Raw genomic sequence first — 13,622 nt, forward strand, 5'->3', positions numbered from 1 at the left:
CCACTGTAGAAGACGAGATTTCATCTCGTTTTCACCAACGGTAACAGGTTCACTTTCTCGCGATTCAAACGTCGAACCGAACGACTGGGTCCATGATCGATGAGCAGAGTCTCACGGGGTATCCGTTTTGGGTAGTTCCGCTGGAGCCTCCGTTGTACGCCGCGACACTGTATATATGGGCATGGAAAAACTGAGACATTACCCCACGCGGTGCAGCACAATTTTTGCTCCGAGCGTTGCTTTTCGATTCCGGGGAAACTCGAAAAGAGCAAGAGCGGATCAGCTCTCTGATGCACATTTATGTCATGAAGGAGGGTGAAATAGAATCGCGATCCGTTGATATATAAAGGGTCCTGTTTTCTTGATCTACTGATTGTTTCCAACCATCAAGAAGTTTCGTCTTCGATACTCTAACCCCTTTGATCTCTCTCACGAAACTTTTTTCTACAAATCTTATCAAGTCCAATACTATCTCCTAATAGTATCCGAATAGATATCTCGATAAAGGCAAGGATATTATAAATAATAATGTTTGGACGCTCGAAATACTCCGAAGGTAAGACCAGTTACCTCGGCGTTCGAGGCAAATGGCTTCACCACGTCGTTGCGACAGTCGCCGGCTGCGGTTTCCTCCTATTTGGTTATGACCAAGGTGTTATGGGTGGCTTGCTCACTCTTGATTCGTTCAAGGCGCAGTTCCCTGCTATGAACGCAGAGTCCGGAAACAACTACGAGGCTACTGTCCAGGGCACCTGTATCTCCATTTACGAGATCGGCTGTATGATGGGTGCTCTGTCGACCATGTACTTTGGTGACAAATTCGGCCGACGAAAGATGATCTTTACCGGCTCGATCATTATGACCATCGGTGCCATTTTGCAGTTCTCTTCTTTCCAACTCGCCCAGCTTATCATTGGTCGAGTCGTCACGGGTGTTGGTAATGGCCTCATCACTGCTACTGTTCCATCGTATCAGGCCGAGTGTGCTAAGCCAGAAGTCCGAGGTAAGCTTGTTATGGTGGAGGGTGCCCTGATTACATGCGGTATCATGATCTCCTACTGGGTCGACTATGGCTTCTCCTTTATCACCGATTCCAGCATCAGCTGGCGATTCCCAATCGCATTCCAGATCGTCTTTGCTATCTTCATCTTCGTCTTCGTGCTCTCTCTCCCAGAGTCCCCCCGATGGCTTGTCAAGAAGAACCGAATCGAGGAGGCTCGAATGGTATTTGCTTGCTTCGAGGATGCCGAGATTGATGCCCCTGTTGTAACCAAGCAGATGGACGATGTCATGTCCTCACTCGTCGAGGAGGGAAAGACTCACGCCTCTCTCAAGCGACTTTTCACCATGGATGAGAAGAAGCACTTCCACCGACTCAACCTTGCTTTCTGGATCCAGTGCTTCCAGCAGATCACTGGTATTAACCTGATCACCTACTATGCCGCGACTGTCTACCAGAACTCTATTGGTATGTCCGGTGACATGGCTCGTCTCCTTGCTGCCCTCAATGGTACCGAGTACTTCATCGCCTCTTGGATTGCCTTCTACACCATTGAGAGGTTCGGCCGACGAAAGCTCATGTTGTTCGGTGCCGCTGGCCAGGCTATTACTATGGGTATCCTCACTGCTACCGTTTGGGATGGTGTCGTCAACAATAACAACGCTTCTGGTATCACTGCTGCGGTCTTCCTCTTCGTCTTCAATACCTTCTTCGCTATTGGTTGGCTCGGTATGACTTGGCTCTACCCAGCTGAGATTGTTTCTCTCGAGATCCGAGCCCCTGCAAACGGTATCTCCACTGCTTCTAACTGGATCTTCAACTTCCTGGTTGTCATGATTACTCCAATCGCTTTCAACAACATCAAGCATTTCACCTACACCATTTTCGCTGTTATCAATGCTCTTATCTTTGTGGCGACCTACTTCCTCTTCCCAGAGACTGCTGGTCGAACCCTTGAGGAGATTGATCTCATCTTCGAGCACGCCAATCCAAAGACCCCATGGGATGTTGTTCGAATTGCCGACAAGCTTCCACGACGAGACAGAGACGAGTTGGAGGCTCTGCGATCTCAGAGTGGCCATCCTGGTGAGCACCACGTTATGAACACCGAGAAAGCCCACTACGAGACTGTGGAAAACGATCCAAGCTCGAGCACTAACTCTCTTTAACGACTTTGTTTTTTTAACTAGCCTCTTGCAATCTTTGTTTTCCTATAGTGAATGACTTTTTGTATCATGACCATGAATTATTGTGATTCGATAGCATGCAAACAATTAATTCCCCGATATCAAATGTAGTATTGCGTTATGGTACCGGTAGTTATATTGTTCGAAAATGGATGCAGCGATAATACTTTGAACGACTTTCTCTTCAGGACTCTTCCTAAACCCTAGCATTTGCTATTTAAGCGAGTTTGAGAAGCAGCTCGTTGTGCGAAAAAACTATTTCCGTAGATTTCTATATGTGCCTATATGTCCTGCAATAGAACACCCCATTAGAAAAAAATTACTTCAAGAGAGTACTGCTGGTCAATTGGAAGACTTTCTTGAGTTCCTTCAGTCCAGTGAACTCAATCAATCCAGTTTCGACACGACAGTTGAGGCCACTTGGCACTACATCTCCCGCAATGTAGCAAGTGCATATTTGAGGATACTCCATTGCGAGAATATCTCCAATTAAAACCAAGTCTTGTGTAGTCAATTCAGAACCGTCCAGTGTTAGCCGTTGTGCATTGGGAACCAGCCCAATGATCTCTTTGTACTCCTCAAATGTTAACGGAGTCCCTTGGGATGCCGCTTTCTTCCTGAGCTGAAGGAGCTCAACATGACTGATATCTTTAAGCACAGACTTGATGTGTTTAAGTGCTCCAATATCCCCGGTATCAATTTTCAAGGATCGCAAACCCCTCCTTTTCATCAAGTTCAGTTTTTCCAGAGCGACGTCACTAGAATGATTTAGTCCAACAATTTTCAAGTCAGCAACATCAGTTGCAGCAACATCGCAAATTTCGAGCGCCTCTAGAGACATTGTAAGGGTTGCGAGGCTCCCTGCAATTAGCTTTGGACCTTTTGCCATTGTACTGGAACCAAATACTTTCAAGTCAACCAAGCTGCAGGGTAAAACAAGACTGTAGCCATAATCATGCGAACGTAGAGTATCCGCAAATATGGTAAGGCTCTTTAAGTTGACGCATTTTTCAAAGATAAATTGCATATCATGAAGGGCCACATCGTATGTGGAGACGCTTAGCGAAGCGATGCAGGGCCCAAAATCTTTGAATATGCCTTCCCATATCGTATTTGAGAATATTGATAGCATGACCACAAAATCGTGCCTTCCACATTTCTCTCTGATCTGATTCATATTCATGGCAACATTCCAAGACCTTGCGCTGTCAAATAAGCATGCCGAATATTGTACAGACACCTCCGCACTGGTCAAGAAGACTGCCGTGAGAAGAGAATCCAAAAAGGGGCAAAACCTGACATCGCCATTCAAAAGCACATTTACGCCAATGAGCTTGCTTTCTCCACCGCACAGTCGCCCGAGAGCTTTGACTAAGGCTGCCCTATTTTCAGGCTGTGGAAAGAAATTCTCGGATACATCGACGGTGAGGAATAAAGAATATCTCTTAATGATTTCGACAAGCCATGGATATTTCTTCAGGGACTGGCAGTGGATCGAAATTTCCGACCCCTCAGAAGCTCCGAACCCATATACGAGGCGTACTCTTTTCCATACTCGGGTTGCTACCAGCTCATAGAAATCCCGACAAACTGTTCTCAGGCTCCAGAGATCTTCATCCAGATACTCCAAAATGTTATCGACAACTTCAACTGGTAGAGGGATCATTTTGGTGTGTGCTGTCCTTCGAAAGAATTTGCAGGATGGTATGATGATGAAATTTTATCAATCTAACGGCCATTGCCGAAAACGGAAGTGCTGCACGAGTTATCAGATCTCATCTGAGACATTCCTCCGAAAATAAGCGAGTGGGCCCGAGTATGCCGTTCCACTCGACCGCCAAAAACTTAATCAGGCCGGTCAAGAGATCGGAGCAACTAGGAATCGTTGAGTTTTACCTGCAAAAACCTTAGACAGATCACTGTAACTGCTTCACACTGAAGTGGCCCCATTTTAGACTCTCTGCAAGAAAATAGCTGTGTCAGGGGGTACCCCAGTCACATATGGAAGACTAAAAGCCGAACGATCCTTAACTCCTAACTACGTTCAACTGCGGAGTAATATGGATAATAGTACCATAGTAGGATTATTTGATAGCTCTATATACCGTATTTGGCTCTGGGGGAAATCGTTTGTTGCTTTAGACTTAAAATTCTACCGGTTCAACATGGATGCACTATTTCTTTTTCTCTGGCAGCCGGTCCGTGCCGTGAATCCAGTCGAGTACACCAATCGCCCCAAAGTTCATCATAAACTTCTCATGGTGAAGATCATGCTTCTTTGCTACGGAATGGAAGAAGTCGTAGCCAGAGTGGACGGTCGCAGTTTCGATGAGCTGGCTCGCTAAGAACACCCAAGCAGTGAGAATGTGGGCATGGAGTAGTTGGGGTGGAAGGACAATCGGAAGGATGTTTGCGACAATATGCTCAATCGGGTGCGCGTATTGAGACGCGAAAGCCATCGGTGCAACGAACTTGTGATGGAACTTGTGGATCCGTGCGTAGAACAGCCGATGATGGAATAAGCGATGGCTGTAATAAAACCCAGCTTCTCTCAACAACGCACAGATTATTATATGCTTTAGAAACTGCCATAATGGTGGCAGAGACGGACTAAAGTCATACTTCGGCGCTAGACCCAGCTTCTTGGATATCGCCAAAAGCCCTGCATGCGCAAATGTTGCCCAAACCTGGTTTTTGAACACGTACCAAACACATTGCCGAACCTCTTCCTTGGTGGGCTGTCGTTGTGGGGGTTGGATCTTATGGCGCTCTGAGAACTTTGGAGCTATGCTCTCCAGTGAGAGATATATAGTGCAAGGAATCCAAAACGCGACGATTTGAACAATCAGCGTCCCCACAAACTCGATGACAGTATTGTCATAGGTTTCTGCAATATGCTGCCAAGTATCACTTATCATTTTGTTTTGGAGAATACGAGAAGGTAGAAGCTGCTATAGCGTCAAAAACTAGAGTTGCGATATATCATTTCATTGGTGTATGAACCGCTACTGAGCGTGAATGCCTTCGATGGGGAAGAGGTTGGGGGAAAATCACGCTCATGTATATCCCCTCGGCAAACCTCCTGTCAGCCACTTTTCTCGCATTTCCCCACATCATTTAGCATTTAAATGTACGTTAGCATGCATATAATCCCAGTTCATTTCATCTTTCGCTGAGTATAAAATACGGAAACAGGGCTTGTCGAACTGGTGAGATTCCGTATGTCGGACCAGGTCGGAAGTGTCCGAGTCATTCCGACAATGTTTGAGCGTTTGACGGGACGGTCTTTTTCCATAGTTTCAATACATTTGGTTACAATTTGTACTTGATTTGAAGCCCACGGAGTGTGGAGCAGAACCCCGGAAGAAGGCTACAGCCGGTGGATACCTGGGGGGCCAGCCCCCCAGACCCCCCTGAGCTCCGCTTCGCGGAGGAGCCTGCGGAGACTGTTACAACCGATTCCATTGGATCTTAATGCCATAAGTTTTACATTACGGTCATTGAAACTATCCTTGAAGCTATTGTTTATGGACTCACTCTAGAAGTACGCTAGAATTAGATCACCAAGGCAACAGCCAGCAACTTTTTGTTCCTATGAATGAGACTACGCGGCTGATGGCTGTTTGTTTCTTATATATAAAGACTTAAGTCTTAAATAATGACCAACTCACAAACTGTGCTCATTCAAGGTCTTGCTGCGCGATGAGCATCTGTGGAATGGAAGAGTTATCACTTTTGGTCCTTTTATTTCCTTTCAGTATTGTTACGGGCAGTGTTTAAAAACCCTTCAAGCTATTGAATGACGACCCATCTATGGAATTGGATTAAGATCGATTGTCATCGGCGAAATACCATCAGATGACTTTAATTCGCACAAAAGCGAATATTCAAGAAGTTATGCTATGCTTAATGGCACAGTAAATGAATAAATTGGGACTTGGCATTGCTGCCTCGTTGCTAACCCAATAAGAGTACATGTATCTAACAGATAATCGAGGCATCCGGTATAAACTGATGACCAATAGCTCAGGCGGCTTAATCTACTGCCGAGATTATTATCAAGCATCAGCACGCTAGGAGTTTGTAGCTCTCTCCTCATAGTTTATAAGGAGAACCTCGATTTCGGATCATAAAAGTTAGCGGTAGTTCTGTTCACCAGTTGGTCAACTTCTCAAATGTTTGCCTACTTTAGAAATAAGTCAGCTTGCTAATACACATGCACCTACCGCAAGGAATTAATATAGCCCTGCCCGTCTGTAACAGAAATCGAGCTTCCTGTCTCATTGCGTACCCCCGCACCAATAGTCACTGTATGGGATCTAAGCATACACAAGACTCTAGAAAATATCCAAGTGATGCATTGGTCCGGTTCAATCCAGTTATTGAAAGGAGTAATCATGATGATTCTGAGCCTAAAAATAACTATTAAGTGGATGTAAATCACCTAGAGAATTATAACTCAGCTAGATTAGCTAAAGGCTTCAAAATCTGCCAAAGGATACGAGGCAGCACCCCGCAATTTCAGGCTTTCATAACTTGGACGTCACGTACATACTCTATGCATATAGCAAGCGCTTGACGCGAGTATGCACATGTTTGTGTACTTAATCTAAGGTCTGAATCAAATTTGGCGAGGCTTACTGTACGTATCTTCAATATCACGTTTTATACCTCATGCAGCACCTATTAGACAACCTAAGCAGCTTCCATTGGTACACCATACTGTCTTGGTATAGTGGCTATCGAGAAAGTGGGGAACAAAGACGAGCAACATTAACAGATTCAATATGTAAAGCTTCGGCCCCCGCAGTGTTTCATATGTTGACGACCGCCATTCTAACGCCAGATACGCTCGAGAAACTGGGCAGAGATTAGATCTGACTGAGATCTGTTGTGATACAACCTTTTCGGTATGGGCTGCTCTTCGGCTTGTTGTACCCGTATCCCGTACTACTTTTTTGGTATTTTCACTGGCCGAATTTACCAGCTAAGTAATACATAAGCCCCCAAGAGCACAGATACTATGAGTTTGGTACAGAATAATGGTGTTCGACTATATAACTACAGTGTACAAGATTAGTTAATCATTCCAAAGTTCTTCCCCAAATGACTGGTATGTGGACTTTTTGGGCCACTTTCGACTCATCTCAAACAGACCGCCTGCTGAAAAGCAGCCATAGTCCTCACTTTATCCTGCTTAGCCGATAAAACCGTCTTAGACACTAACCCGAAATGTCAGGCAACAAGCCGTCAAAACGGGTATCCCGTCAAACCCTTTTCGGCTAACCCTTTTCCCTTCCCTACAAAACGAAATTGTATTTTTACCACCCTTACTGTACAATATGTAACGTACAGTACAGTTGCGCTTTTTTGCCATAGCACTCTGTACCCCTACCAATCCCATACCCACCATCATGTGTAATGCAGGTGCGGTGTTTTAATGGCTGTACCTACCCCATAACATGTAGAGTACGGTAGGCTACAGTGCAGCTTTACTGCAGCCTCCAAAAGGCCAGACAACCGAGAAACAGAATCCAGCCGACAAAGAAAGCGCACTACGAAACTCTCCACCATGTCACACGGCGCCATAGAAATGTAACTGGTCAAATGAGAAAGGGGTAACCAATCATACTCCGTGCATCTTCTCGTGTATACTACCCACCGCATCGCAAAGCTGCTCAGTGCACCGCATCGTATTGCATGCACATCGCTTCTCCTTGCTCTAAACAAGGTTATATCCGGTAACCTGTCTGGATCCCATTAATTTTTAATTACACGCCCGGGGAGGCTGGCTAGTGGACCTCTAGTAAAACCCTAAGCTACCCATAAAATCCCCTGTTATTTATATAAAAAAACACCTTAAAGAAAGGAGATTCGGGATTTAAAGGATGTGCAGGAGACGATGCTGTTGATACAATGACATCAGAAGGAGGTGTCCGCTTACGGCAGGTACGGGAACAATCAGGGGCACCGCTGTGCAGCCTTGCCAATTAGAGTAAGGATTGGCATTTTTCACCGCCCCACTATCTACAAAAATAAATATGCTTGTTTTAGATCCAGGGCCCCTCGGCTCGATTATAAAATAAGCACCAGATCCGCCCAGAGATGAGTTGGAAAAGCTAATCATTTATTTATTATTACACTATGAAAATTTCTTGGGGGACCATTGTATTGTCCGCCATTGCGGGAGCGGATGCCCTTGTCAAGTTCGATCTCAGGTCAAAGAACCTTCCACAGAACCGCCTGGCCGACTACATTAGCAACCCGTTTGGCGAACTGGTTGAGGCCCTGACTGGTGAGGATGACAGTGATGATACCGTGTCTAAGGGAAGCTTGCGCCAGTACAACGTTGCCGAAAATAACCTGACTCTTACTCCATCTTACAACTTCTATATCACCAACATTTCTGTCGGTACGCCAGAGCAGCAGGTAGAGGTTGGGTTCGACACGGGTTCACCATACCTGTGGGTGTTTGGTCCGAATGGATCGTTTGGTGACGCTCCCCAGTTCTACCCAGACAAGTCGTCTACCTTTGAATACCAAGGAAACCGAAACTTTTCTGTTCTGTACGGTGCTGGACTAATTGCCGGCAAATGGGGCCAGGATGACATCCATATTGGTGAAGATTCCCTTGAAGACTTCCCGTTCGGCGTCATTGACGAGTTCTCCATTTCGGCTGGTGTTCCGGGTCTCATTGGCATTGGACCTGGTCCAAACCTCACCGACGAGACGTACTCGAACGTCCCAGAAGCATTCTACGAGAGCGGTGTCACCAAGTCGCCTATTTTCTCTGTCTATCTCGACGCTGCCAGCCAGGAAGGTGGTGTCATTTTCGGCGGTTATGACCCGACTAAGTACGTGGAGCCGGTCTACGAGTACGATATTGTCTCTGTTTCCCAGATGCAACCGACTTACTACTACCAGCTGAGAGTAGACGCTGTTAAGCTGGATGGTTCGAATTACACTGTATCTAATGTGGCCGTGCTGGACACCGGCTCCCCATTCTGCCAGCTGCCACCAAATTTTGTCCAGGAAGTTGGCCAGAAGCTTGGTTTCAAGTCATACGCCAAGTATCAGGCGTGGTATCAGCCATCGGGCGTCACTCTTGATGAGACTGTTACTGTTTCGTTTGTTCTCGGCCATTTGACTGTCGACATTCCAGTCAAGGACCTCATGGTTCCAGGCAAGTATTTGTGGGTCAACGACGGCCCACCAGAGGCTGATGAGGATGTTATGGCTCTGGGGTTGATGGGTGCTCCAAGCTATGTTTTGGGTGATGTTTTCTTCAAGCACGTCTACGCTGCGTTTGACTCTAAGAACGGAAAGATTTATTTGGCCAAGTCTTCGGAGGACTTTACTCAGGACGATGTCCAGGAATTCACTTCTAGCACTTTCCCAGGCGCTGTACAGGGTGCTGTTCCACTAGCTGGTCCAACCCACCTCACTACGCGACCAGCTGCTGCGCCTAGTGCTACCACTGCCCCTTCGGTCAGCGGTGAACAGGCTAATGCCCGACGGTTCCTTGAGGATCTTGGGTTCGATCTCGATCGAAATTAATTTATAAATCTTCGCATTTAGATTACATTAGACTTTTGTAATAACTGATAATCTCAATTATTTTACACAGTAACTTACAATACTTTGTGTAGACCTATAATAAGTTCGGTACCCCTCTGCCAAGGATAGATGAACTTAAAACACATTTCTCAGCTTCACTCATCATCCAAGGGGAAAGACAAAAAACAGAAATAGTTCCTTCACACATCCAATACACACAAAATCAATTTAATTTATACCAATAAGATCTATCTATTGAGGAAATCAAATCGGATTCGAACACATAGATATATCCCATAAACATGGCGAATTAAAGAATAAGATTTAATGAAATAAATGATAAGGCCGTGCGACAAATTTCACAAGATCCGAATCGGACCTTACGCTATCGTACCGGACATGTTGAGTCGAAGGAGTAATATCAGGGCCGCTTCTAGAGCCCTGAGTGCTCTGCGGATGTCGACAAGTGCCTCCGGTTACAAATCCCGCCCGCATCGCGAGTCTGGTAAGCCAGTCGTCAAGAAACAGTCCGGACACAAGTACCTGGCTCAGATGAAGCAGCTGAACAAGAATAACCTGCGGAGAAGCGAAAAAAGACAGCTCGAGCTTATGCAGAAGATGCGCAAGGCCGAAGTTCTGGTCGATTTCGAGAAAAAGCTGGCCGATCAAATGATACCGCAAGCAAGTGATGAGCAAACCTTTCAAGCCTTGTTTGACCGGTTCATTGCATGCCTGACCGATATCGTCAAAGACAATCACCTGTCACTCAGCGAAGTAGTACCCAGGAGGCACCGGTTTATTGAAAACCACGCAAAATTGACTGAGCAATATGTAACACAGGTCCAGCAGTTCAAAGGAGACGACTTCCCGTGGGAGATGTACTCTGACTACGCTGATTTCTGCGCTGATCCACCAGTGGTAGTGTCAGCTACGGCTTTGGCAAATGGGTTTAAACTGGCTAAGGACCGGGCTGCTTACATCGCGGATACTAGCAAGTGTATTGCCCATTCATACCTAAAGTACCTAGAGTCGGGAGCTGAGAAGGTTGACTACAAAGAGGACATTATAGACTTGAACAACCCGGCCAAGTGGTTCCCGGAAGCTCGGAGGATTCCGCGTAAGGTGTACTTGCATATTGGTCCAACCAACTCTGGTAAGACGTACACTGCTCTTCAGCGGTTCCAAAATGCTGATTCAGGGTTCTATGCTGGTCCTCTGCGGTTGCTGGCAAGGGAAGTGTACAATAGAATGAAATTCAGACGGAAAGGGTGCAGTTTAATCACCGGAGAGGAAGTAATAGAAGAGCTGGACGAGCATGGCGAGCCGTCGAGACTTGCTAGCGGGACTGTTGAAATGCTGGACCTTAGACGCGACATGGATGTTGCGGTGATTGATGAAATCCAAATGATAGAAGATAGAGACCGAGGTTGGGCGTGGACTAATGCGTTCCTCGGTGTCAGGGCTAAGGAGGTCCATCTCTGTGGTGATCCAAGCTCCGAACGACTGATTAGACGACTCTGCTACCTTACAGGTGACAGCTTGGAAATAGTCAAGTACAACCGGTTAAGCCCGCTTGAAGTGGACAGTAAGGCTCTTAAGGGTAAGCTTGGCGACGTTAAACCTGGTGACTGCATTGTGGCTTTCTCAAAGAGAGAGCTCTTTATACTGAAAGCCGAGGTTGAGCGGAAAACGAAGCACAAATGTGCTGTTATTTACGGATCGCTCCCGGCTGATACCCGTGCTAAACAAGCGATGGCTTTTAATGACCCCAAGAGCGACTATAAATATCTCATTGCCAGTGACGCTATTGGTATGGGTTTGAATCTAGCCATCCGGCGGATTATTTTCACAACTGTCAAGAAATTCGACGGTATCCAGGAAACGCTTATCCCCATTGCGCAAACGAAACAAATCGCTGGACGAGCAGGGCGATATAAAGTCGCCGGAGGTTCGGGGGCTGATGACCCCACGGTAAAGGAAAGCACTTCCAAAGCAGAGTCTGGCGTTGGCAGGGTCACAGCCCTGGTCCCTGAAGACCTAGCTTATATCAAAAAATGCCTTGATGCTGACACCCCGACTATTACCCGGGCTGGATTGTTTCCGCCTGAGTATCTGCTCCGTGAGTTTGCCATTCGGGTTGGGTTGAACACTCCCTACTATAAAATTCTGCAGAAAATGCAGGTTAGTGCTGGCGTTAGTAGCTGGTTCTTCCTCACTGACATCAGCGACATGATTGATGCTGCTGAGTCTTTTGCTGATATTGAAGGCCTCATGTTTGAAGAGATGGTCACGCTCTCCAAAGCGCCAGTGAACCTGCGAAATCCCGTGGTCGAGACTGCATTTAAAGAATTTTGCAATGTTATTGCCCGAGGCGAGCCAAAGAACTTGCTTGAGATTCCGAACACCAGTATTGACTCTCTCCTGAGGGCTGCCTCCAGCCCCAAAATGGGCGACACTTTTGAATCCGTCCACAAAGTCATTAATCTTTATCTGTGGTTGAGCTATCGGTTCCCAAATGTTCTTCTGGATAGAAGGGGTGCCATGGAACTTAAGGATCTGTGCGAGGAGCGAATTGCCTCAATTCTGACAATGCCTCGAAGGCTCAAAATCAAGCTGCGGGAATCTACGGATGAGCCAAGCACCAAATCTGACCAGCATTCCACTCCATCTAGCCCAAACACAACATCCATCACCCCGAAATTGTAAATAGATTTCCCTTCCCCCCTCCCCCCCTTTTGTATATATTTATTCACACGAACTATCTATCATGAAAGTACCAATCTGTAGCGTATAGTAAAGCCCGTGGAAATGAAGACACCTATCACCCCAAAAATTGTAAAAGATGTTCCTCTAGTTATAAATTTATTCATGCGCAAGTATCTATCATGAAAAATGCCAATTAGTAGCCACATTATAAATGGTTTAAACCTTGGAAATGAGATTCTTGGATTCCAGAACAGCAAGAGTTTCTTCAAGAATTTCCTCGGGCGTCTTGTTAGTAGTCAGAACGGGAATAGCCAATGGCTCCTCCTCTGGCTTCGGGACCTGCATCAAGTCCACCTGGCTCTTGACCATACTTGCACCCATATAATGGCCCTTTCGGGCCATTACTCGCTCAAACAAAACCTCCTCTGGAGCCCACAAAAAGACAGTCACATAGTTAATCTCCTCACTAACTTCCTGAGCTTTGGAAGTCAGGTATTCTCGATAAGTTTTAGTCAGAGATGAACAGCTACCCACTGCGGCGGGTGCGGCTTGATTCTCTACTGCCAGTTTCGACACAGTCTGAGCAACATCAGCGAGCCAGCCCCATCTGTCATCGTCAGTCAACGGGATGCCCTTGGCCATTTTGTCGATATTCTATTTCGTTAGCTTATCTTTCCCTATATTTCTCCGGTCTCCGGTACTTACCTCCTTCGGGTGCAAAGCATCTCCTTCGACAAACTTTACGTTGAGCAGGCTCGCGAGTTTCTCGCCAAGAGTCGTCTTGCCAGTCCCAGCTGGTCCACCAACAACAATCGCCAGCTGCTTAAGTGGTTTATACTCAGATTCGGTCATTCTGGAGGTCTAAAAATCAATCAGTCGGAAGAATGAAAAATCGACTGCACAGGGCTGCCTCCGGAGAAAGGTGGGGGTGCGGGGGACCCTGTGTGCCGGGGCTCTGGACACCGCGTGCGGCTGCAACCGGCAAGACATATTCGGCTAACCATTAACTAACGGCTAACCTACACCTAGTATTGTCTTTATTAGATGAGCATTCAGTTCTCAGTTATATATTGTATGTGAACTGACTGGTCGTTTATACATGATTAATGATTCTCCACTCATTTAGCCCGGTCGAATTGAAACATATAATCCGCCATTATAAAGCAGCATCT

The 13,622-nt window shown here is 46.3% G+C and overlaps 6 protein-coding genes across 6 annotated transcripts; 3 read left to right on the top strand and 3 right to left on the bottom strand.

Moving 5' to 3' along the window:
• Nucleotides 1-528: 528 nt before the first annotated feature.
• On the top strand, nucleotides 529-2,169 carry HXT13 (sugar porter family MFS transporter; the record flags this gene model as incomplete). Its single annotated transcript, XM_076685801.1, has 1 exon — nucleotides 529-2,169. The coding sequence occupies one exon, from the start codon at nucleotides 529-531 to the stop codon at nucleotides 2,167-2,169; it is 1,641 nt and encodes a 546-aa protein (XP_076539936.1).
• A 337-nt stretch (nucleotides 2,170-2,506) lies between these two features.
• TRVA0_029S00628 (F-box protein) lies at nucleotides 2,507-3,853 on the bottom strand (the record flags this gene model as incomplete). The annotated part of the gene is made up of 1 exon (XM_076685802.1): nucleotides 2,507-3,853. One exon carries the CDS (start codon nucleotides 3,851-3,853, stop codon nucleotides 2,507-2,509), a length of 1,347 nt encoding a protein of 448 aa, XP_076539937.1.
• Nucleotides 3,854-4,361: 508 nt separating this feature from the next.
• On the bottom strand, nucleotides 4,362-5,105 carry TRVA0_029S00650 (sterol desaturase family protein; the record flags this gene model as incomplete). Its single annotated transcript, XM_076685803.1, has 1 exon — nucleotides 4,362-5,105. One exon carries the CDS (start codon nucleotides 5,103-5,105, stop codon nucleotides 4,362-4,364), a length of 744 nt encoding a protein of 247 aa, XP_076539938.1.
• Nucleotides 5,106-8,331: 3,226 nt separating this feature from the next.
• TRVA0_029S00672 (pepsin-like aspartic protease) lies at nucleotides 8,332-9,744 on the top strand (the record flags this gene model as incomplete). Its single annotated transcript, XM_076685804.1, has 1 exon — nucleotides 8,332-9,744. The coding sequence occupies one exon, from the start codon at nucleotides 8,332-8,334 to the stop codon at nucleotides 9,742-9,744; it is 1,413 nt and encodes a 470-aa protein (XP_076539939.1).
• Nucleotides 9,745-10,200: 456 nt separating this feature from the next.
• Nucleotides 10,201-12,450, top strand: SUV3 (ATP-dependent RNA helicase SUV3; the record flags this gene model as incomplete). Its single annotated transcript, XM_076685805.1, has 1 exon — nucleotides 10,201-12,450. The coding sequence occupies one exon, from the start codon at nucleotides 10,201-10,203 to the stop codon at nucleotides 12,448-12,450; it is 2,250 nt and encodes a 749-aa protein (XP_076539940.1).
• Nucleotides 12,451-12,666: 216 nt separating this feature from the next.
• On the bottom strand, nucleotides 12,667-13,302 carry TRVA0_029S00716 (gluconokinase; the record flags this gene model as incomplete). Its single annotated transcript, XM_076685806.1, has 2 exons — nucleotides 12,667-13,104; nucleotides 13,156-13,302. 2 exons carry the CDS (start codon nucleotides 13,300-13,302, stop codon nucleotides 12,667-12,669), a joined length of 585 nt encoding a protein of 194 aa, XP_076539941.1.
• Between the last annotated feature and the right edge of the window lie 320 nt (nucleotides 13,303-13,622).

The sequence above is a fragment of the Trichomonascus vanleenenianus genome (assembly GCF_965637985.1).
Source record: "Trichomonascus vanleenenianus strain CLIB 3782 genome assembly, contig: TRVA0_029S, whole genome shotgun sequence".
In the NCBI taxonomy this organism is placed as follows: Eukaryota; Fungi; Ascomycota; class Dipodascomycetes; order Dipodascales; family Trichomonascaceae; genus Blastobotrys; species Blastobotrys vanleenenianus.